The sequence below is a fragment of the Rhinoderma darwinii genome, chromosome 1 (assembly GCF_050947455.1).
Source record: "Rhinoderma darwinii isolate aRhiDar2 chromosome 1, aRhiDar2.hap1, whole genome shotgun sequence".
In the NCBI taxonomy this organism is placed as follows: domain Eukaryota; kingdom Metazoa; phylum Chordata; class Amphibia; order Anura; family Rhinodermatidae; genus Rhinoderma; species Rhinoderma darwinii.
This window is the reverse complement of record NC_134687.1, coordinates 664,717,114-664,742,487: the sequence shown is the minus strand read 5'-3', so window position 1 is coordinate 664,742,487 and position 25,374 is coordinate 664,717,114. Positions and strand designations below refer to the sequence as shown.

Here is a 25,374-nt window from a genome sequence, read left to right as displayed (position 1 = left end):
TACATACAGCATGACAGGCATTGTTTCTATGAACTATCTGCAAGGAGGGGCTGTTTATATATAGCAGTATCTACAAGGAGGGTGTGTGGCAGTATCTACAAGGGGGGGTGTGGCAGTATCTGCAGGAGGGGCTGTTTATATAGCAGTATCTACAAGGAGGGTGTGTGGCAGTATCTACAAGGGGGGGATGTGGCAGTATCTACAAGGGGGGATGTGGTAGTATCTGCAGGAGGGGCTGTTTATATAGCAGTATCTACAAGGAGGATGTGTGGCAGTATCTACAAGGGGGGGTGTGGCAGTATCTGCAGGAGGGGCTGTTTATATAGCAGTATCTACAAGGAGGGTGTGTGGCAGTATCTACAAGGGGGGGGGATGTGGCAGTATCTACAAGGGGGGGATGTGGCAGTATCTGCAGGAGGGGCTGTTTATATAGCAGTATCTACAAGGAGGGTGTGTGGCAGTATCTACAAGGGGGGCTGTGTGGCAGTATCTACAAGGGGGGCTGTGTGGCAGTATCTACAAGGGGGTTGTGTGGTAGTAACTACAAGGAGGGGCTGTTTATATAGCAGTATCTACAAGGGAGTGTGTGGCAGTATCTGAAAGAGGGTGTGGCAGTATCTACAAGGGGGGCTGTGTGGCAGTATCTGCAAGGAGGGGCTGTTTATATAGCAGTATCTACAAGAGAGTTGGTGGCAGTATCTACAAGGGGGGTGTGGGGCAGTATCTACAAGGAGGGGCTGTTTATATAGCAGTATCTACAAGAGAGTTGGTGGCAGTATCTACAAGGAGGGTGTGTGGCAGTATCTACAAGGAGGGTGTGTGGCAGTATCTACAAGGGGGGGGGATGTGGCAGTATCTACAAGGGGGGGATGTGGCAGTATCTGCAGGAGGGGCTGTTTATATAGGTGTATCTACAAGGGTGTGTGTGGCAGTAACTACAGGGGGGCTGTGTGGCACTAATTACAGGGGGGTGTGACACTATCTACGAGAGAAGGCTGTTCATTATGTCACCATGTAGTCTCATTAGCCTCCGTTATACAATCTGTTGTAGTCCGGCACTGACCTCATTCATTTATTTTATTTTCATTTATTGTTCTGGTAACTTCCTTCTAGAACTATATCGCTTGTAAAATGTACTAATGGTTTTATACTCGTTACATTAAAAAAAATGACACCTCATTGATTGGTAGAGAAAGCAAACATGGCGAGGGATAAGGAGATGTTGGGGGGCAAACTGAATCTTTTCCCCGGGTGCTGAAGATCCAAACTACACCTCTGCTATAAAGTCATTGAACCCAAGTTCATTTAAAAAAAAAATTGGTGCCCTTTTAGAGTGAAAATCTGATTGATATTAAGGTTGAGGTTAACCCCTTAATGACCGGGCCTGAAAAGACCTTAATGACAAAGCCAGATTTGTTAAATCTGGTATGTCTGACTTTATCAGAGAATAACTCTGCGAAAGTTTTGAATATCCAAGTAATTCTGACATTGTTTTTTCGTCACATGTTGTACTTCATTTTAGTGGTAAAAGTAGACTGATACGATTTGCGGAAATTAATGAAAAAATAGAAAAATTGAAGAAATTTTGTAAAAATTATCATTTTTCCCTATTTTTAACTGCAATATTTCACATATGTACATACATACTGTACAATTTTTTTTATTAAATATATATTTCCATCGCTTTACTCTATTTTGGCAGCACTTTTGAAAAAAAAAATATTTTTTTGAGCAATTTAGAAGACTTACAAGTTTAGTAATGATTTTATAAATTTTGAAGTACATTTTGTTTTCCTGCACCAAGCCAGGTTTTCAGAGGCTCATAGGTGTCAGAATGGTGGAAACCCCCACAAGTGACCCCATTTTGCAAACTACACCCCTTAAGGTATTTATTAAGGGGTGTTGTAAGTATTTTGACCCCACAGTTTTTTTGTAAGAATTCATGCAAAGCAGGCGTAAAAATATATAATTTCACTTTTTTCATAAAAGTATCACTTTGAAGACCGATTTCTTTGCAAAGCGACCATGAGAATGAAGAAATGCACCCCAAAATCTATCACCCTGTTTCTCCTGTTTTCTAAAATGCCCACATTGTGACCCTAATGCGTTGCCTGGACACACGGCAGGGCCCGAAAGGAAGGGAGCAACCGGAGGCATTCAGGTCTAATTTTTGCTTGAAAATGTTTTAGGCCCCACTATACATTTGGAGAGGTTTTGAACTACCAGAACGATAGAAACTCCCCATAAACGACCCCATTTAGAAAACTAGACACCTTAAGGTATTTATCTAGGGGTGTAGTGAGTATTTTGACCCCACAGTTTTTTGCTAAATTGAATGCATAGCAGGTGAAATAAAAAAAACAAACCACTTTTTATATAAAAGTATCACTTTGAAGACCGATTTCTTTGTAAAGCGACCATGAGAATGAAGAAACACCCCCCAAAATCTATCACCCTGTTTCTCCTGTTTTCAAAAATGCCCCCATTGTGACCCTAATGCGTTGCCTGGACACACGGCAGGGCCCGAAAGGGAGGTAGCACCCGAAGACTTTCAGGACACACATTTTGCTTGAAAATGTTTCAGGTCCCATTCCACATTTATAGAGGCACTGAGCTGCCAAAAAGATAGAAACTCCCCATAAATGACCCCATTATGAAAACTAGACCGCTTAAGGTATTCATCTAGGTGTGTACTACGTATTTTGACCCCACAGTTTTCGCAGGAATTAATGCAAAGCAGGTGTAAAGAAAATTTTATTTCACTTTTTTTCACAAATGTGTCATTTTAAGGTCAGATTTCTTGTACAGAAAACATGAGAATAAGGAAATGCACCAGAAAATGTATCACCCTGTTTCTCCTGTGTTCAAAAATATCCCCATTGTGGCCCTAATGTGTTTCCTGGACACACGGCAGGACCCAAAAGGAAGGGAGCACCCGGAGGCTTTCAGGACACACATTTTGCTTTGAAAATGGGAGGATTCTACTTTTTCTAGATTGAGAAATAGATGTCCCTAACAGTTTCTACACCCTATGACTATGTCGTGCTAAGAAAGCAGCTGTCCTGAAATCATGTCAGTCCATAGACATTATGTATATCAACCCGCTCTGATATATAGTAAGTTAGAGTGGGAAAATGTATTAAACTGTTGGCGGAAAAAGGCAATATATCCAAAAAAAAGGAGGAAGAATGTATCCAGCTATGTGGAAAACTAGAGCATGTTCACAGGATGAAAGAAAATTTGTAGGGCTGTAATTACTTTATTATTCAAAGTGACTGGTCATACAACGTCTCTTTAGCTCCATCAATCCCTATATAAGGGACGAATGTGCCAAGTGACGCGGTACACCATAACAAGCCCCTGCCCGGCAAGGTAGGAACCGCCATGTGCACAAAACAACCAATCACCTGTAGAATATATAAAGGGGCAGTGTCCCACACCGTATGTATAGATACAGTAAAGGACCACTACTCCCCAAATTAATGTCGCTATTTCTAGAAGTATTGTCGGGTGTAAGAGGTCCACCAAAAACCCGAACAAAACTGTAATAAAGCCCATAGTGTATTGATAAGGACAAAACAGGGACTTATGCATAGACCAGGGTTGGAAGGACAAGCGGAACAATAATATCGTGACTCACTTCGCTGTCCTCGTTTGCTGCAGACCCGACACCGTTTTTTTTGGGGTATTTTTGGTTAGATGTTGAAGGGATGGGGTGTAAAAAATGTTTTTCAACAAATCGGTGTACATCCTCTGACTCATGGACTACTCTCTGGTCTGCAGATTGAAATAGGAGATCTTCAATCACTTTCTCCTGAAATTCAAAGAATGTCGCCCTGCCCGCTGATTTTTTTTGTACAGGACAAATGCGTTCTGCATCGCAACCTGAATTTGTTATAGCCGATGACACACACAGGCTTTTGTCTATCTGCAGAGGCCCCACGTTCTCTAATAGTTGCTGTTGCACTTGAATGGACAGTGCTGATCATGTAGATGTCCTTGCGGTCACAAAATTTAAAAGTCAGTATCTTCTCAATTTGAAAAGTGCATGACTCCCCCATTTGTAGTTTTTTATCCACAAGTTGACGTGGGAAACCTTTGCGATTCCTGCGTATTGTGCCACAGGCTCCGGTGTTGGCACAATGAAGGGCGCTAAACAATGGCACACTGGTATAAAAACTGTCCGTGTATACATGATACCCCTTGTGTAGGAAAGGGCCAATTAAATCCCACACAATCTTACCAGTGGTACCAATATTTGGAGGGCACCCTGGTGGATTAAATTCACTGTCTTTACCCTCGTAGATCTTAAGTGCACATGTGTAGCCAGTAGTGCTTTCACATAACTTGTAGATCTTTACCCCGTATTTTGCACTTTTTGAGGGTATGAATTGACGGAATGAGAGACGCCCTTTGAAATTTGTGGGATTCCACAACCTGGCATTAGGTGACGAAGGCTTATTGGCAATGTACTGCCTGGCATACAAATTTGTTTCCTGCACAAAATGTTCCAAAACTTGGTCCGTAATAAAAATATTAAAATAATTTAGTGGTGAAAAATTACTGACATTGGGACTTTTGCCAGGAGTAGCAATAAAGTCATTTATGGTGGGAGAAAATAAACTCGTGGGTTCCCACACTAAATCGGTTTGGTGGGGTTGTGCAATTTCAGGGGCTGCACTTTGAACGGACGTTGTGGCAACTGCGCCGTCTCCCATATCACTGGTGCTGGGTCTAATATCCATAGAATCCCTTGAAGCGACACTTTCGCTGTCTCTTTCAAGTAAGGCTGGGTTCACACGACCTATTTTCACATGTAAACGAGGCGTATTATGCCTCGTCTTACGTCTGAAAATAAGGCTACAATACGTCGGCAAACATCTGCCCATTCATTTGAATGGGTTTGCCGACGTACTGTGCAGACAACCTGTCATTTACGCGTCGTCGTTTGACAGCTGTCAAACGACGAGGCGTAAAAATACAGCCTCGTCAAAAGAAGTGCAGGACACTTCTTTGGACGTTTTTGGAGCCGTTTTCTCAGACTCCAATGAAAACGGCTCCAAAAACGGACGTAAAAAACGCAGCGAAAACCGTGAGTTGCTCAAAAAACGTCTGAAAATCAGGGTCTGTTTTCCCTTGAAAACAGCTCCGTATTTTCAGACGTTTTTGGTCACTACGTGTGCACATACCCTAAAAGCTCAACTTCAGATGCAGAATCCGTATCTGAGCATAGCATCTGATAGGCTTCCTCAACGCTGTATCTTCTGGCAGCCATAATGATAATACAGTCTAAACCGCAAATAATAAATGGAACTAGCGGTTTCAATTTTTTTTATCAACTAAGGCCTCATGCACACGACCGTAAAAACACCCGTTATTGCGGGTCGTAATTACGACCCGCAATAATGGGCTCATAGACTTCTGTTACCCACGGGTACCTTTCCGTTTTCTCACGGGAAGGTGCCCGTGCCGCTAAAATAATAGAACATGTTCTATTTTTCTATTTTACGAGCCGTGCTGCTATACTTTATAATGACAGCACGGCTCGCAAAAGCGGCCGGCCGTGCTCGTTATTAGAGTCGTAATTATGAGCACGGTCGTGTGCATGAAGCCTAATCAACTAAGAACACTTTTTTTTTTTTTTAAAACCTAAACCCTACGCCTAACACAAACCATAAACCCAAGCCCAGAACAGTACCCTACGCCGTCTAAGGCCCCATGCACACAAACGTGTTTTTGCGGCCGCAATTCCCCCGAAAATCCACGGGAGAATTGCGGCCCCATTCTTTTCTATGGGGCCATGCACACGACCGTAGTTTTTGCGGTCCTTGCACGGCCCGGGAGCCCGGACCGCAGAAAGAATGGGCATGTCTTATTACGGCCCTGTTCTGCGGTCCGGGCTCATTGAAAACATTGGTGGCGGCCATGTGCATGTCCCGCGATTTGCGGGCGGCCTGCGGCTGACAGTCCGCAGCCGGCCTGCGGCTGACAGTCCGCAGCCGGCCGACCCGAAAATCACGGCCGTGCACACGGCTACGGTCGTGTGCATGAGGCCTAACAGCGTACACGACGTCTAACAGCGTACCCTAAAAAGAAAGTAGTTTATAGTACGATTCTTAGTATATACAGTAAATATATTTATATATGTATATGTATATATATATATATAAATATATATGTATATATAAATAATCTGTGTAAGGGACAAGTGATTTTGTGTGGGGACACTGACACACTTGTATCTGTTTCTCTCCACAGTTAGAACAGTGAGGAGAAACAGATACATGTTTTTACTTTTATTTTACAGTAGTGATCACTAGGATTGGATCTCATAGTGATCACAAAAGATCAGGAACCAATACTATTGGCTCCTGATCACTGCTCTAAGAACAGAGCTGCAAGCAACAGCTCGTTCTTAGAGCAGGAGCTGTCAATTAGACACTCCCGGCGGCTCTGTATGCAGTAACATCATGTGACCGCTGTGATTGGCTGTCACAGCGGTCACATGCTGTTACGACGAAATCGGCAGGTCCGGATGGCTGCACTAAGAACCGGACCTGTTACTTACAGCCGGTTTTTAGTGCAGATGTCACCAGGGTGCCGTTAAACCCACTCTACTACAGCGACGTCAAAAGGCGTCGCTGTAGACTGAGTACTTGCACCGCCTGACGTCAAAAGACGGTGGGGCGGTCGTTAAGGAGTTAAAGAAGCAGAAGAGGAGACGGATGTAGTGGATGATCAGTGTAAGGAGGGGGGGATGTTCATTAGTTGTAAAGACAAACCTCTATTGAGGGTCACCTAGATACTACTCCCATCATCTCATCATCCCATGTAAATAATCTATTCAGTCACTGTGTGTTTCCTACAGATGGATCCAGTAGGAGAAATCCACCAGAGAGAAGTCCCAGTCCTCTGTATTCCCAGGACTGTCCAGAGGAAAATCACAATGTCCCAGAGAATAATCAGGTAGGTGAAGCTGAGCCCTATACCAGATCTATATAGGGGGTGTGGAGCTTTATGGTCCTGCGGTCATAGATGGGGTCATAGATTTTGGTGGTTTCTTATGTTGATCTGTTAGATTCTTCGCACTCTCTGCTGTATTGTACTGAATTGTTACATATGTGAAATTAGGGGGAAGATCTGACTAATAATAAAGCGGAGGATGAAGAAGAGCGGATGAGGAGCGATCACCCGTGTAAGAGTGAAGTGGAGGAGGAAATTCCAGGAGGTGTTACCAGAGGTCAGTAATAATGATATTAGAAAGTGAATTGGGAGGTTTGGTAAGGTGGGGTTCCTCCTTAGTTCTACATTACAGTAACACGTCAGACAATGTGTTATACATAGTGCCGGACCTAAACCTATTGGTACATGCAGGAAAAGGTCTAGTCAGTATATATGTGGATAAATTATGTACTATTACCTATATCTAGGGCAAGACCTTAGTGAGACCAAGTGAACCTTGGTGTATTGACCCCAAGCAACTAATATACAACCTATAGAATGTAGGGTACAATTAACACAATACAACTTAGAGAAAATATATACATTTTATTGAGGATAACAACATTAAAAGATGAGTCACGCTGAGCATGAATAAAAACGTCTGTCAATTGCAGAGGACATATATGTAACAATGGATGACAATACCATGGGTGATATATTGATGTACATCTAAAGCAATCAGTCTATCTAGTAAAATAATTACAGCTTCTGTGTAGATGATAGCATTCAAAATACAATATGTGCACAGAAAAAATGAGATCTATCCTAAAAGACTGAAAAAATGCTCAAGCACCAGCATCAAACACCAGCCTGGTGCTGGAGACCGACATAATATCAAACTGACAATACAATGCAGTCAGTGATGGTAAAGATAGTTTTTAGACGGAGTAGCATGTGGGAGACAAGAAACATAACATACCCATAATAGCCCTCTTCAAGGAGAGAACGTCAGTCCCGACGCGCGTTTCGGCGGAATGCCTTCGTCTGGGGGTGGCGTCTCTCCAGCAGGGGCCTCCCCTTTAAATAAACAGCTGTCCAATCATATCCGAGGAAAGTAAGTCACATGAAGCAGTAGGTTTGTAGTTGTTGGCGTCATGTGCCAGGAATGAGAGGGTCCGCCGTAATCCCCCGACCGCGCGTCATCATGGGGGCATGGATCAACGGCGACTGACGCCGCAGAGACACGCCCACCCAGATGCAGACGCGCGAATCGAAGGGAAGCCAGACCACTCCCCCCGACACAAGCGCACGGACAAACACTGCTACAAGGTAAGGAAAAAAACCTATGAAGTGTTGGGATATAGAATTGGACAGCTGAATCCGAATGAATAACTGTTGAAAAATATTATTGCGCCTATTAATAAACTATAATATATTAAGTGCACGAAAACGTGAAAAGTTTTTATTGACTATTATATAAATATCAATAAAGTGAAAAAATGCATCTAAAAAATTGTTATGATCGTGAAACAAATGTGTATTGACATATCACATAATTAACCCCTTCCCTCTTTAGCCACTTTTGACCTTCCTGACCGAGCCTCATTTTTCAAATCTGACGTGTCACTTTATGTGGTAATAACTCCGGAATGCTTTTACCTATCCAAGCGATTCTGAGATTGTTTTCTCGTGACACATTGGACTTTAAGTTACTGCCAAAATTTGCTCGATATGTTCAGTATTTAATTGTGAAAAACACCAAAATTTAGCGAAAAATTGCAAAAATTAGCATTTTTCTCAATTTAAATGTATCTGCTTGTAAGACAGGCCCTTATAACACACAAAAATGTTGCTAATTAACATCCCCCATATGTCTACTTTAGATTGGCATTGTTTTTTTTAACATCCTTTTATTTTTCTATGACATCACAAGGCTTAGAACTTTAGCAGCAATTTCTCACATTTTCAAGAAAATTTCAAAAGGCCATTTTTACAGGGGCCAGTTCAGTTGTGAAGTGGCTTTGAGGGCCTTATATATTAGAAACCCCCAAAAAGTCACCCCATTTTAAAAACTTCACCCCTCAAAGTATTCAAAACAGCATTTAGAAAATGTCTTAACCCTTTACACATTTCACAGGAATTAAAGCAAAGTAGAGGTGAAATTTACAAAGCTCATTATTTTTTTGCAGAAATAAATTTTTAATACAATTTTTGTTTTTATAACACAGAAGGTTTTACCAGAGAAATGCAACTCAATATTTTTTGCCCAGATTCTGCAGTTTTAGGAAATATCCCACATGTGGCCCTAGTGTGCTACTGGACTGAAGCACCGGCCTCAGAAGCGAAGGAGCACCTAGTGGATTTTGGGGCCTTATTTTTGTTAGAATAAATTTTAGGCACCATGTCAGGTTTGAAGGGCTCTTGCGGTGCCAAAACAGTCAAAATCCCCCAAAAGTGACCCCATCTGGGAAACTACACACCTCAAGGAAATTATCTAGGGGTACAGTGAGCATTTTGACTGCACAGGTTTTTTACAGAAATTATTGGAAGTAGGCCGTGAAAATTAAAATCAACATTTTTTTCAAAGAAAATGTAGGTTTAGCGATTTTTTTTTTTTTTAAATTTTTAAATTTTTATTTTTTCTCATTTCCACAAGGACTGAAGGAGAAAAAGCACCGTAAAATATGTAAAGCAATTTCTCCTGAGTAAAACAATACCCCACATGTGGTAATAAACGATTGTTTGGAGACACGGCAGGGCTGAAAGGGAAAGAGCGCTATTTGGCTTTTGGAGCTCAAATTTAGCAGGAATGGTTTGCGGAGGCCATGTCACATTTACAAAGCCCCTGAGGGGACAAAACAGTGGAAACCCCCCACAAGTGACACCATTTCGGAAACTACACCCATTGAGGAAATTATCTAGGGGTATAGTGAGTGTTTTGACCCCACAGGTTTTTTGCATAAATTATTGGAAGTAGGCCCTGAAAATAAAAATCTACATTTTTTTTTCAAAGAAAATGTAGGTTTAGCTTATTTTTTCTCATTTCCACAAGGACTGAAGGAGAAAAAGCACCACAAAATTTGTAAAGCAATTTCTCCCGAGTAAAACAATGCCCCACATGTGGTAATAAACGGCTGTTTGGAGACACGGCGTGGCTTAGAAGGGAAAGAGCGCTATTTGGCTTTTGGAGATCACATTTAGCAGGAATGGTTTGCGGTGGCCATGTCACATTTGCAAGCCCCTGAGGGGAAAAAACAAATAAAACGCCCAAAAAGTGACACCATTTAGGAAACTACACCTCTTGAGGAATTCATCTAGGGGTGTAGTAAGCATTTTGACCCCACAGATGTTTCATAGAATTTATTAGAATTGGGCAGTGAAAATAAAAACAATCCTTTTTCTTCAATAAGACGTAGCTTTAGCTCAAATTTTTTCATTTTCACAGCAAACAAAGGAAAAAAAAGAACCCAACATTTGTAAAGCAATTTCTCCCGAGTACGGCAATACCCCATATGTGGTCATAAAGTGCTGTTTGGGCACACGGCAGGGCTCAGAAGGGAAGGACCGCCATTTGGAGTGCAGATGTTGCTGGATTGGTTTCTGGGCGCCTGTGGGCCCAAAACAAAGGAAACCCCCCAGAAGTGACCCAATTTTGGAAACTACACCCCTCAATGCATTTACCTAGGGGTGTAGTGAGCATGTTAACCCTGCAGGTGTTTTGTAGAAATTAGTGTGAACTCGATGTTGCAGAGTGAAAATGGGATTTTTTTCCAGATATGTGGTGCCCAGCTTGTGCCACCATAACAAGACAGCTCTCTAATTATTATGCGGTGTTTGCCGGTTTTAGAGACACCCTACATGTGGCCCTAATCTCTTGCCTGGACAGTTGACCAGGCTCAGGAGTGAAAGCGTACCATGTAAAATTGAGGCCTAATTTGGCGATTTACAAAGTATTGGTTCACAACTGCAGAGGCTCAGATGTGAAATAATAAAAATAAACCCCTGAGAAGTGACCCCATTTGGAAATTGCACCCCTCAAGGCATTTATTAAGAGGTGTAGTGAGCATTTTCACCCCACAGGTCTTTTCCATAAATTAATGCACTGCGGATGGTGCAAATTAAAAATGTATATTTTTCCCTAGATATGCCATTCAGTGGCAAATATGTCGTGCCCAGCTTATGCCACTGGAGACGCACACCCCAAAAATTGCTAAAAGGGTTCTCCCGGGTATGACTGTGCCATATATGTGGAAGGAAACGGCTGTGGAAGGAAACTGCTGTTTGGGGACGCTGTAGGGTTCAGATGGGAGGAAACGCCATTTGGCTTTTGGAGAGCGTATTTTGCTTGGTAGTAGTTTTGTTTGGAGTCTTACTGGTGTTTCCGTTTATAATGTAGGGCATATGTAAGCGGGACGGAGTATATAAGGGGCATAGTCAGGTGGTATAATAATGGGGTAAAAAAAAAACAATAGAATGATCCATTGATGTGTGTTACGCTGTGACACAATCCTTTCTGCACAGGCCGGTGTCGCACTGATATATGGCGTCCTTTATTATCCCCCTTTTGGTCCACACTCTGCACCTTTGCAGTTTGGGGAATTTTGCTGGGAAGTGTTGTCCTGGTATAATACGGGCACCGTCGCTTCCAGCGGATATGTTTGGGCCCTCCCTTTCCTGGTTCCCTAATTTTAGAACCTTGATAAATCGCCTCTTCAAACAGAAGGAAAGTTCCCCTCGGGCACAACTGCATATTTTTTTATTTCCTGACTTATTGGAGCCATAACTAATTTTATTTTTCATAGACGTAGCGGTATGAGGGCTGGTTTGTTGCGGGACGAGCTGTAGTTATTATTGGTACCATTTTGGGGTACATGCAACTTTTTGATCACCTTTTATCCTATTTTTAGGGAGGTCAGGTAAACAAAAAAACGCAATTCTGGCACAGCTTTTTTCGTTGTTTTTTTATACAGCGTTCACCATGCGTTATAAATTACATGTTAACTTTATTCTGCAGGTCAGTCCGATTCCGACGATACCTAATTTATAGCACTTTTTTATGTTTTACAACTTTTTGCACAATAAAATTACTTTTGTAAAAATGTATTTTTTCTGTCGCCAAGTTGTGAGAACCATAACTTTTTAATTTTTTTTGTCGACGGAGGTGTATGAGGGCTTGTTTTTTGCGGGACAAGCTATAGTTTTTATAGGTACCATTTTTGGATACGTGCGACTTTTTGATCACTTTTTATTCTAATATTTGTAGGGCAAAGTGACCAAAAAACAAACTCTGGTAAAGTTTTTTACGTTTTTTTTTTAACGCTGTTCACCGCGTGCAATAAATAATACAATATTTTGATACCTCAGGTTGTTACGGTCGCTGCGATACCAAATACATATGGTTTGTTATTATTTTTCAATAATAAAGGACTTGATTATAGTAAAAGGGGGATTGTGTTTTGTTTGATTACTTGAAACTTTTATTGTTTCCAAACTTTTATTTTTTGCACTTCTTTTTTTTTTTTACACTTTTTTATACTTCTTTTTTTTTTTTTACACTTTTTCCTCAAGTCCCACTAGGGGACTTGAAGGTCCAACGGTCAGATATTTTTTTTTTTTTCTAATACATTGCACTACCTATGTAGTGCAATGTATTAGATCGGTCAGTCATTCAATGACAGCAAGCCTATTAGGCTTCGCCTCCCGGCGGGGCCTAAATCGGCTTCCGTAATGGCAGAGCAGGAGACCATTGTGTCTCCTGTTGCCATAACAGCAGTCGCCAGTCCTGATTGCCTGTCAGGGCTGGCGATCTGCTAGTAACCGATACGATGCAGCAATCGCTTTCGATTGCTGCATCGAAGGGGTTAATGGCAGGGATCGGAGCTAGCTCCGGTTCCTGCCGTTACAGGTGGATGTCAGCTGTACAGTACAGCTGACTTACACCGCTGATGACGCCGGATCAGCTCCTGACCCGGCGCCATCTTGCCGGCAGCTACGGAAGCCGATCAGGCTCCGCCGCCGGGCGGATCTTTTTTTAAACATTCAATTTTTATTGAAAATTTTTCCGCCAATAGACAACATTTGACATAGTATGCAATAACATATATCCTGTACACCAACATTGTCGTTTACATTGCTTCATCTTGTTCTTTTAATTTTCCTAAAAACTGTAAACAGGGGGGGAAGAAATCAGGGGACTTGGGGAGGTGAGGGAAAAATTGCAGATATCTGTGTCACTTCTAGTGCTACTTTATGGTACAATATCCAGGGATTCCAGAAGGCCATATATGATTCGATTCTATTCTGTTTAAGATAAAAAATACGTTCGTATACGCAATGTGTTGACACTCTCGACACCACCTCTTCACATGTGGGGGGAGTTGGAGACTTCCAGGACCTGGCTATCAGCAATTTAGCGGTAAGCAGAACGTGGCACACTAGGCGTCGAGAAACCGATGGGATCTTTCCTATCCCTAAAGACAGTATGGCCAGCCCCGGATCTTGGGGAATGGGAAACTCCATCACATCTGATAATAACCTAAAAATTTTGGACCAATAGTTTGTCAGGTGCGGACATTCCCAGAATATGTGATATAACGACCCTTCGTGTCCGCAATTACGCCAACATAAGCTAGAAGTATGAGGGTATATCCTCGCTAATTTGGACGGCGTGAAGTACCATCTCAATAGAACCTTATGGAAGACTTCTAAGAGATTCACACAAACTGAAGCTTTCAGAGTCCAATTGATTGCCACTTCCCATTGCTCCATAGTGAAGGACCTACCCAAGTCCCTCTCCCAATTTAGAAAGTGTGCACGCCTGGAAGTCTCCACATCCCCGTTCAAGGTATCGTATATTCTAGCCATAAGGTTCCCCCCTCCCCAACCCGCCCCAGAGAGCAGAGCTTTAATCGACGGGGAAAACTGAGGATCTGTCATAGGTGAAGTTTTCCAGTAAGACTTGATCTGAGTGTATTTATACATATCCCTATCTGGAACCTGGAATTGCTTCTGTATATCCCCAAAGGATTTAATATTCGCTCCGGAAAGTAAATCTGAAATGTAGTGGATACCTGCTCGAGGCCAATGATTGATTCCCAGATTGGGAATTAGTACCTGCAGCACCCCTAGTGGGATCTGTATTCCACTGCTCCCAGGTAGTCTAGAGGGCCTCGCTATAAAGTGGAGCCAACTTTGTACAGCCGCTCTAACTGTAGGCACATTGGGAAGGGGGAGCTCAGGTCTCAAGGCATATGCCAATAGAACATGCGAAAGAGGTCGGTCCCCTATTAAATAGCTTTCAATTGTGGGCCAGCTAACCCCGGAAGGGGCACTAAACCATTTTTCCGATTGCTTAATTATTAATGCCCTGTGGTAGGCTATTAAATTAGGCACCCCCAGCCCTCCTCTGTGTTTCCTTTTCATCAAGAGGGATGCTGCAATTCGAGGTTTCTTTCCTCCCCACAGGAAATTTTGGAGTTGCTTCTGGAATTTCGACAACCATGAGATCGGCATAGGGATTGGTAGCATTCGCAGGTAATATAATATTTTGGGCAATATGAACATCTTGTAACACACATTACGGCCTAGCCATGAGGGTTCATGTGAAGCTATTTGATCCAATTCTTTCTGTATAGAAGTCAGGAGTGGGACAAAATTGATTTTGGGAAGTCGGGACAATGGGTATCCAATTTGGATTCCCAGATAGGGAATGGAGGACTCTTCCCATTGGTATGGGAACTCAGTTGTTATGGATTTTTTCAGGCTTGGGGAAATAAATAACCCCAGAATTTGAGATTTAGATGCATTCACTTTATAGTAAGATACCAATCCAAACTTAGCAATAATTTATGAGATTTCTCTCAGAGAAGACAAAGGATCAGTAATAGTCAGAATAATATCATCCGCGAATAAGCCAATTTTATGTTGGCGGAGTCCCACTGGAATGCCTCGGATTTGGAGGTTAGATCGTATAGACTCTGCCAGTGGCTCCATAACCAGTGTAAACAACAAGGGGGATAATGGGCATCCCTGCCTAGTGCCATTGGTAATATGGAAGGGGGTGGACAGGAACCCATTCGAAAGGACTTTAGCCGTAGGTTTGGTATATAGCGCTTGTATAGCTTTAAATATGTTCCCTGCAAATCCAAACTTTGTCAAGGTCGAAAATGCAAACCCCCAGTGTATTCTATCGAACGCCTTCTCTGCGTCCAGGGTAAGGAGGAGAGAAGGCGTCCGAGACTGTCCCACCCTAGTTATGAGATTAATTATCCTTCTAGTCCCGTCAGGAGCTTGTCTCCCTTTTGTGAACCCAACTTGATCCGAATGTACTAGTGTGGGCAGGATATCTATTAATCTGGTGGCTAAGAGTTTAGCATATAGCTTAGTATCACAGTTAAGAAGGGAGATGGGTCTAAAGTTGGCCGGTGTTGTAGGAGACTTCCCTGGTTTCGGGATCGTCACTATCGTGGCTTCTAACATTTCCTGGGGCATACTTCCCTCTGTCATTGCTTTGTTGAAAACTTCGGTTAGATGAGGAGTCAGAATATGCCCAAAAGTTCTGTAGTATTCGTTAGAAAACCCGTCTGGGCCAGGGGATTTATTGGCTTTAGATAAATGTATTATTTTGGATACCTCTATAGGAGATATAGGGGCATTTAAACTTGATAGTTGTTCTTGAGACAAGGAAGGTAGTTGAACCGAGTCTAAAAAAGCTTGGATATTCTTATCTAGTGGTTGTTTAGTGTGGGGATCTGACCTCAAATTATATAATTTAGAGTAATAGTCGCTAAATTGATCCGCTATTGTTTGGGGGTTGATAATTTTTGATCCGTCAACCAATGAATCTAGATGCGTAGTTTTAGTTTTGAGTTGACGCTGTTTCATTCTTCTCGCCATTAGTTTACTAGTTTTATTATAGGAAGTATAATAATTCAACTTTAGGGCTGCAGTTTTTTTGTCAAATTCGTCTATGAGGAGAGCTTTCAAATTTCGTCTAAGAGTCATGAGTTTGTCATGTAGGGCGGATGTCTTATTTTGTTGGAGTTCCATTTCCACAGAGCGCATTTTCTCCAGCAGAGATGTCAAAGCTGCTGCTTTCAATTTTTTATATCTTGCCCCTTGTTGTATCAAGAACCCCCTCATAACCGCTTTATGTGCGTTCCATAGTGTGAATGGACTTAGGTCTGGGGCTCCGTTTAAGGAGAAGTATTCCCGCAATTGGGAGGAAATGCTCTCTCTGTACTTAGGAAGGTTAATAAGAAAATTGTTTATCCGCCATGAATATCTAGGAGAGGGAGCAGAACTTAAAGAGAGAAGGAGATATGTGGGAGCGTGATCTGACCATGTTATTTGTCCTATCTCAGAAGTTTTAATTTCCGATATAGAAGATCTATCCACTAAAAATAGGTCTATTCTGGAGAAAGACCGATGTCTTGTGGAATAGAAGGTGAATTCTCTAGAAGAGGAGTTCATACAACGAAACGTGTCGTATAAATCCTCTTTGAGTAACCATGGTGAAAGAGTCAGGGGAGAGCTTCTACCCCGATTAGTTGAGTCCCATTCAGCATTCGGGATTAGGTTGAAATCTCCACAAATTATAAGATTCCCTTTCATTACCTTCCTGATTTTACGCATAGTTTTGTTGAGGAAGCGTATTTGGGACGAGTTTGGTGCATATATGCTAGCAATGGTGACTTGGCAATTGTTGAGCAGACCCACCAAAATTAAAGATCTTCCCCGTTCATCAACAACCGAGGATTGCAGTTGAAAGGACACTGTATCTTTAAAGGTTATCAGCACTCCCGCCTTTTTTTTGTCAGCATTGGATGTATATGTTATCGGGAATCTATGGTGGGTGAATTTGGGACTATGGTCCTTGGCAAAATGCGTTTCTTGTAAGCATACAATGTCGGTATTAGAAGCTAAAACATCTCTCCATACTGAAGCTCTCTTAAAGGGAGAGTTAAGCCCTCTGGCATTCAATGACATAAATTTAACAGCCATAATCTGTACATATACATTCCTCTCTATAAATCCAAAACAGTATTAGATATTTGCCGTTACATACCCACATCATGTTGGACACAAATAACAGTATTCTTGTATAAGCAATTTCAAGGGAAAAGGACAGGGAAAGGAAGGTGAAACTGAAAAACTGTAAAACGAATAACATTATTTAGTGAGAAAGGTGACTCCGCCAGACAACTTGGCTGCGAGTCGCCTAAGACCAATGGGGGAAAGAGTCTCTTGGACACCATCTCGATCTCCATTGTAGCCCAAATACTCCGGAAAGACATCAGGTTCGAGAATTCTCAAACCATTCCTGCGGAAGTCTCTTTGGGGACCTCCTAGCAGGGACCACAGCAGGTGATATAGGTGTAAGTCCCCATTTGCGAAGTAGGGCTGATCCTCCTTCTACATCCACCATGGTGTGCAGGACGCCATTCTTGTACACTAGTAATTTGGTAGGAAATCCCCATCTGTATCCCACGTCGTTCTTCCTCAGGGCCAGCGTAATCGGTAGAAATTTCCTCCTCGCTTGTAATGTCATTTGGGACAAATCCGCGTAAACATGAATCTTCTCATAGGGAGTAGGTAGAGCAGGCAGTCGTCTGGTGGCGGATATCAGAGAGTCTTTAGTGTGGAAAAAATGGATCCTTGCTATCACATCTCTCGGCAGATCATTAGGAATAGATTTAGGTTTCGGGAGCCTATGAGCTCTATCAATAATGAGATCCTCTGGTTTGGAGGAAGGTATCACAGGTTGAACAGACTCAGGAATTTCTCTAAATTTAACATTATTTCTTCTATTGCGATCTTCCAAGTCTGCCAATTTGTGTTTCAGACTTTGCATTTCTTCTTCCAGGGATACGTGAGCATCTACCACCTCATTATGAGCATTAGTGAGTTCACTCATTTTAACCTCCACGTGATCTACCCTCTCTCCCAGGCCGTCAATGGCGTTAGAGAGCTTTGTGGAGAATCTTAAAAGATCACTCTGAAAGGACCCCCTCAGGGCTAATATCACATTTTTAATAAAGGCCTCTGAAGCAGCTTGGTTAGAGGAAGGGATATCTTCTATAGCTCCAGGTTGAGCAAATAAATCTTCTGTCCCCAGGCTGTGGGCTGCTATGAGACCTGCAGGGCTGGGGAGGGGAGATCCCCCTGAGGCACGAGGGGCGGACGCCATTTTAGGTATGGGAATGGCTGAAGTTACAGCAGAGCGTCTCTTCCCTATATCCGCTATGGCTGGCGATTCTTCTTCTCCTTCCCCTCGGGGCATGCACTCACCCTCCTGTGATGTCCTGGAGACCTCTTCCTCCCCTTCTCCCTCAGGCGAGGAGGGACAGACAAGCGGGATCCCAGCAGAGGCAGTCGCGTCACCACCATTTTTGTTCTCCCTTGCGGAGAAGAAGTCCGTGAGGCGCTTGGGTCCGGTTTTTAAAGATTTTGTCCGGGTCATCATGATGCTTCCTTTCCGAGGATAGCAGTCTGGTGTTCCGGTAATGGTCCGGTAAGTATTCCTTGTTGCTATGGTCGTCGCTTGGAGATCTCAGCGCGGAGCTCAAGGAGATGCGACCGCTCTGTTCGGCATCCAAGCCACGCCCCCCCGCCGGGCGGATCTTGACCGGCTTCGGTGCTAGGCAGACCGGGAGGCCAGTATTAGGCCTCCGGTTGCCATTGCAGCCACCGGAACCCCGGCAATTTCATTGCTGGGGTTCCGATGAGCTGCAAACACCTTAAGTGCAGCGATCGCGTTTGAGCGCTGCACTTAAGGGGTTAATGGCGGGGATCGAAGCTAATTTCGGTCCCCGCCGTTACAGCCGGATGTCAGCTGTAAGATACAGCTGAGATCCGGTGATGATGGCACCGACTCAGCATCTGAGCCGGTCCCAAGCATTCGGCGTATGGGTACGGCAAGATGCGGGAAGTCAATGCTTTCCATGACGTACCCATACGGCAAATGTCGGGAAGGGGTTAATATCGCTTATAAAACTCAGTATCGTGAAGTATCTATATAAACAGAATATAGAAATCGAGTATTTAGACTGAAAATCTGATTGATATTAAGGTTAAAGATGAAGCAGAAGAGGAGACGGATGTAATGGCTGATCAGTGTAAGGAGGGGGGGACGTTTATTAGTTGTAAAGACAAACCTGTATTGAGGGTCACCTAGATACTACTCCCATCATCTCATCATCACATGTAAATAATCTATTCCGCCACTGTGTGTTTCCTACAGATGGATCCAGTAGGAGAAATCCACCAGAGAGAAGTCCCAGTCCTCTGTATTCCCAGGACTGTCCAGAGGAAAATCACAATGTCCCAGAGAATCATCAGGTAGGTGAAGCTGAGCCCTATACCAGATCTATATAGGGGGGTGTGGAGCTTTATGGTCCTGCGGTCATAGATGGGGTGATAGATTTTGGTGGTTTCTTATGTTGAGCTGTTAGATTCTTCGCACTCTCTGCTGTATTGTACTGAATTGTTACATATGTGATATCAGGGAGAAGATCTGACTATTATTAAAGTGGAGGATGAAGAAGAAGAGCGGATGAGGGGCGATCACCCGTGTAAGAGTGAAGTGGAGGAGGAAATTCCAGGAGATGTTACCACAGGTAAGTAATAATGATATTAGAAAGTGAATTGGGAGGTTTGGTAAGGTGGGGTTCCTCCTTAGTTCTACATTACAGTAACACGTCAGACAATGTGTTATACATAGTGCCGGAGCTGAGGGAGCTGTGACTGCACATAGAAGTTCTCTACAAGGTGATCTATGACTCCGGTCATGCACTGGGCTTAGTGTCAGATTTTGGGGGGCACCAGGAGCCTGTAAAAATGACAATAATTCAATACATTAGTATGTCTGACTATCGCTGGTTCAAAGCCCGTGCAGGGACTAATAAAAAGTGTTCAAAATAGTTAAAAACATATTTTTTAGTGGTATACAAAAAAACTATTCTCACATTTCCTTTTAAAGTATTGTAAAAAATAAACAAACTTGGTATCACCGCCTCCGTAAAAAGTCTGAATTATTACAATATAACATTATCTAAATCGCATGGTGAACACCGTAAAAAAAAACATGAAACCGACAGAATCACCATTTTTTTTGGTCACTTTAGCGCTAAATAATAATGTAACAAAAAGTCGTATATATTAACAAAAGTTACAGCTCGCCCCACAAAAATAAGCCTCTACTCTGCTCAATCAACAAAACAAAAAAATAACCGGCAGGATAAAGGTAACGTGATTTATACAGAACCGTGAACGCCACATTAAAAAAAATTGCCTTTTTTTGATCAGTTTTCCTAAAACAAATGGAATAAAAAGTGTTTAAAAAGTTGCATGTACCCCAAAATGGTACTAATAAAAAGCCCTCAAACCACTACGTCTATGAAAAAATAAAAAAGATATGGCTCCCATTAGTCGAGGATGAAAAAATATGCAGATGAGCCGGTCCAAGGGGAACTTTCCTTCTGTTTCAGGAGGCGATTATCAGGGCTCTAATATTTGGGAACGAGGAAGAGAAGGGCCCAAACATATCTGCTGGAAGCGAGGGGGCCCGTATTATACCAGGACAACACTTTCCCAGCAAAATACCCCAAACCACAAAGGTGCAGAGTGTGGACCAAAAGGGGATAGGAAAGCACAGCATTTATCAGTGTGAAACAATATTTACCCCATTATTATACCCTCTTATTATACCCTGATGTACTCCGCACAGATTACATATACCCTGATGTACTCCTCACATATTACATATACCCTGATGTACTCCTCACATATTACATATACCCTGATGTACTCCTCACATATTACATATATCCTGATGTACTCCTCACATATTACATATACCCTGATGTACTCCTCACAGCTTACATATATCCTGATGTACTCCTCACATATTACATATACCCTGATGTACTCCTCACATATTACATATATCCTGATGTACTCCTCACAGATTACATATACCCTGATGTACTCCTCACATATTACATATACCCTGATGTACTCCTCACAGCTTACATATATCCTGATGTACTCCTCACATATTACATATACCCTGATGTACTCCTCACATATTACATATATCCTGATGTACTCCTCACATATTACATATACCCTGATGTACTCCTCACATATTACATATACCCTGATGTATTCCTCACCTATTACATATATCCTGATGTACTCCTCACATATTACATATACCCTGATGTACTCCGCACAGCTAACATATACCCTGATGTACTCCTCACATATTACATATACCCTGATGTACTCCTCACAGATTACATATACCCTGATGTACTCCTCACATATTACATATATCCTGATGTACTCCTCACATATTACATATATCCTGATGTACTCCTCACATATTACATATATCCTGATGTACTCCTCACACATTACATATACCCTGATGTACTCCGCACATATTACATATACCCTGATGTACTCCTCACATATTACATATATCCTGATGTACTCCTCACATATTACATATACCCTGATGTACTCCTCACATATTACATATACACTGATGTACTCCTCAGAAATTACATATACCCTGATGTACTCCTCACATATTACATATACACTGATGTACTCCTCACATATTACATATACACTGATGTACTCCTCACATATTACATATATCCTGATGTACTCCTCACATATTACATATAACCTGATGTACTCCTCACATATTACATATATCCTGATGTACTCCTCACATATTACATATACCCTGATGTACTCCTCACATATTACATATACCCTGATGTACTCCGCACAGCTTATATATACCCTGATGTACTCCTCACATATTACATATACCCTGATGTACTCCTCACATATTACATATATCCTGATGTACTCCTCACATATTACATATACCCTGATGTACTCCTCACATATTACATATACCCTGATGTACTCCCCACATATTACATATATCCTGATGTACTCCTCACATATTACATATACCCTGATGTACTCCTCACATATTACATATACCCTGATGTACTCCTCACATATTACATATATCCTGATGTACTCCTCACATATTACATATATCCTTATGTACTCCTCACATATTACATATACCCTGATGTACTCCTCACATATTACATATACCCTGATGTATTCCTCACATATTACATATACCCTGATGTACTCCTCACATATTACATATACCCTGATGTACTCCTCACATATTACATATACCCTGATGTACTCCTCACATATTACATATATCCTGATGTACTCCTCACATAATACATATACCCTGATGTACTCCTCACATTTTACATATACCCTGATGTACTCCTCACATATTACATATATCCTGATGTACTCCTCACATATTACATATATCCTGATGTACTCCTCACAGATTACATATATCCTGATGTACTCCTCACATATCACATACACCCTGATGTTATCCTCACATATCACATATATCCTGATGTACTCCTCACATATTACATATATCCTTATGTACTCCTCACATATTACATATACCCTGATGTACTCCTCACATATTACATATACCCTGATGTATTCCTCACATATTACATATATCCTGATGTACTCCTCACATATTACATATACCCTGATGTACTCCTCACATATTACATATACCCTGATGTACTCCTCACATATTACATATACCCTGATGTACTCCTCACAGATTACATATATCCTGATGTACTCCTCACATATCACATACACCCTGATGTTATCCTCACATATTACATATGTCCTGATGTACTCCTCACATATTACACATATTCTGATGTACTCCTCACATATTACATATACCCTCATGTACTCCTCACATATCGCATATACCCTGATGTACTCCTCACATATTACATATGCCTTCACATTATAAACTGAATCACCAGTATTACCCCAAACAGAGCTACTACCAAGCAAAATCCAGGCTCCAAAAGCCAAAAGACGCTGCCTCAATACTGAGCCCTACACTGTGCCCAAACAGCAGTTTACTACCACATATATGGTATTGCTATAACCGTGAGAACCCTTTTAACAATTTTTGGGGTGTGTGTCTCCAGTGGCACAAGCTGGGCACAACATATTGGACTCTGAAATGGCATATCTGTGGAACAATTAACATTTTCACTTTTTACCGTCCCCAGCGCATTCATTTCTGGAAAAACACCTGTGGGATCAAAATGCTCAACACACTTAATAAATGTCTTAAGGTGTCGTTTCCAAAATGGGGTCACTTTTGGGGGGTTTCCGCTGTTTTGGTCCCAAAGGTGTTTTGCAAATGAAACCTGGCACCCAGAAACAAATCCATCAAATCTGTGCTTCTCTTCTGAGCAGTTTACGAGCACATATCGGGTATTTCCGTACTCTAGGGAATTTTCTTTACAAGTGTTGGAGCTTTTTCTCCTTTTATTTGTTAAGAACATTAACAATTTTGAGATAAAACTAAAAATTTGCTTGACTGAGCGGTGTGATAGCTTATTTTTTGCGGGCGAGCTGTACTTTTCATTAATACCATTCTGCGATACATGTTTTTTTTATCGCTTTTTTTGGGGGAGCTAATTCTGGCGTCTCTAATTATATTTTACATTTTTTTGTACATCGTTCACCGTGCGGGTTAAATAACATAAAACGGGCGGAATCAAATGATCTTTGATTCCACCCGTTGCAGTAAGGTGTCGGCTGTATTACACAGCCGACACCCGTTGAGTATGTAGCGTGCTCAGCCCGTGAGCGTGCTCCTTACTTCACTTTAACGCTTTTTACCTACATGTAGGTGACCATGCGTTATGGTAGGGGTTTATGTGTCATTTTTGCTACATTTATTTTTTTAACTTTTATTTTTATGGCCTTTCCTTCAGAAAAGACATTTGGGGAACTTTTATTATTTCATTTTATTCTTTTTACACTAGTTAGAGACAGCAGCAGCCTCCTACTACTGGCTTCTTGACGATCATGTGACTAGTCACATGACCACCAGAATCAATAGAGGCAGCAGCTCATTGTGGACGTGACTTCAGAGAAGGCAAGTGGTAAAAATGACTTTTGTCTTCTTTCCAGGGTCCTTGGCAGTCTCTGACGGCCGGGCACCCAACATTTAGCTGCACAATCACTCAGGCAGCAAACTTAAACCTGCACCATATATAAACAGTGGGCAGTCCTCAACCGGTTAAACATCATTTTAGGAGACAACCAAAATGTATGTGTTTTTTCATTTCGATTATTTCCTTTTGTACTTTGTCATTTATTTGGTTCTTCCATTACAAATCTTCTAATAATAACAGCTGAGAAGAAAGATACTCATTATAGTTCTATATTTAATATGAGCCTGGGACAAGAATTTAGGAGCTATTAGAAAACACAGAGGTCCCCATGACAACTCTGCACACAAGTCACAAGGGGACATGGTGTCTTCTGGATATTTCCGTAGTACAACCTTAGGCCTCAATATCCTACAATCAGATCTCCGCTGTAATCTGCTATACACTAAATAGCTTTTTGGAACATGTCTTCTTTAAATGGACACTAACTTTTCAAACAACTTGTGGTAATCTCATAGTATTCCTGATATATATATATCAACTTTGTAATTTACTTACTGTTATAGTTTAACATTTATCCATGAAAATTTTATGTGAAGTTAGTGTCACATAGGATTCGTGGACCCACTGGGCCGTACCGCCTTGGCGGTATGGCAGCTGGCCAACAGGGCGCAGGTCACAGTCTATAGTTCGTATAGGGTACCTGTGGCAGCTCGGATAGTAGCAAGGCAGGCTCGGCTGGGACTAAGCAGCAGGTAGACGTCAGGCGTGGAGTAGCAGGACAGGCGTGGTATACAGCACAGCACAGCACGACTACAACACAGCTCGGCACTTGACCAGGATAGCACGGGATACAGGAACTGGGAACTGGAAAACACTAGGAGACCATTTGCTTAGACAAGATGTAACACACATAATACACGCCCAGTTGTACTTTTACTGTAAACACGCCCAGTTGTACTTTTGCAAGCCTCATTTGCATAAATACAAAAATGGTTATAACTTGGCCAAAAATGCTCGTTTTTTAAAAATAAAATCGTTACTGTAATCTACATTGCAGCGCCTCTCTGCTGCAATAGCAGATAGGGGTTGCAAAATCTGGTGACAGAGCCTCTTTAAGTTAAGATTGTGTATGTCTCATTAGTATTTAAACAGCCAAATGTGTTAGCAAAGAACAGCCTTCGTTGGCAGACAAGTTTCCGCTTTTCCCCCAAAAAATTTTGATTAAGTCAAGCTTTATGTAATAAATTAATAGTGGAGGACTGATTGTAGACCAGAATCGTGGACTGTCATGGATTTATTTTAAAGTGTTATACAAAGTGTTATAAGGCTGGAATGGAGTCAAAAGTCATGGCTTAAA

The 25,374-nt window shown here is 41.9% G+C and overlaps 2 protein-coding genes across 3 annotated transcripts in view; one reads left to right on the top strand and one right to left on the bottom strand.

The window, feature by feature from the left end:
* Window positions 1-25,374, bottom strand: part of LOC142664662 (uncharacterized) — a 429,232-nt gene that overhangs the window by 167,683 nt on the left and 236,175 nt on the right. The window lies entirely within an intron of this gene.
* Window positions 19,198-25,374, top strand: part of LOC142664641 (uncharacterized) — a 154,272-nt gene continuing 148,095 nt past the window's right edge. Inside the window, exons 1-2 of the mRNA XM_075843826.1 lie at window positions 19,198-19,281; window positions 19,448-19,559. Coding sequence (XP_075699941.1) covers window positions 19,496-19,559 — 64 coding nt within the window. The 5' untranslated portion in view covers window positions 19,198-19,281; window positions 19,448-19,495. The remainder of the gene's footprint in view (window positions 19,282-19,447; window positions 19,560-25,374) is intronic.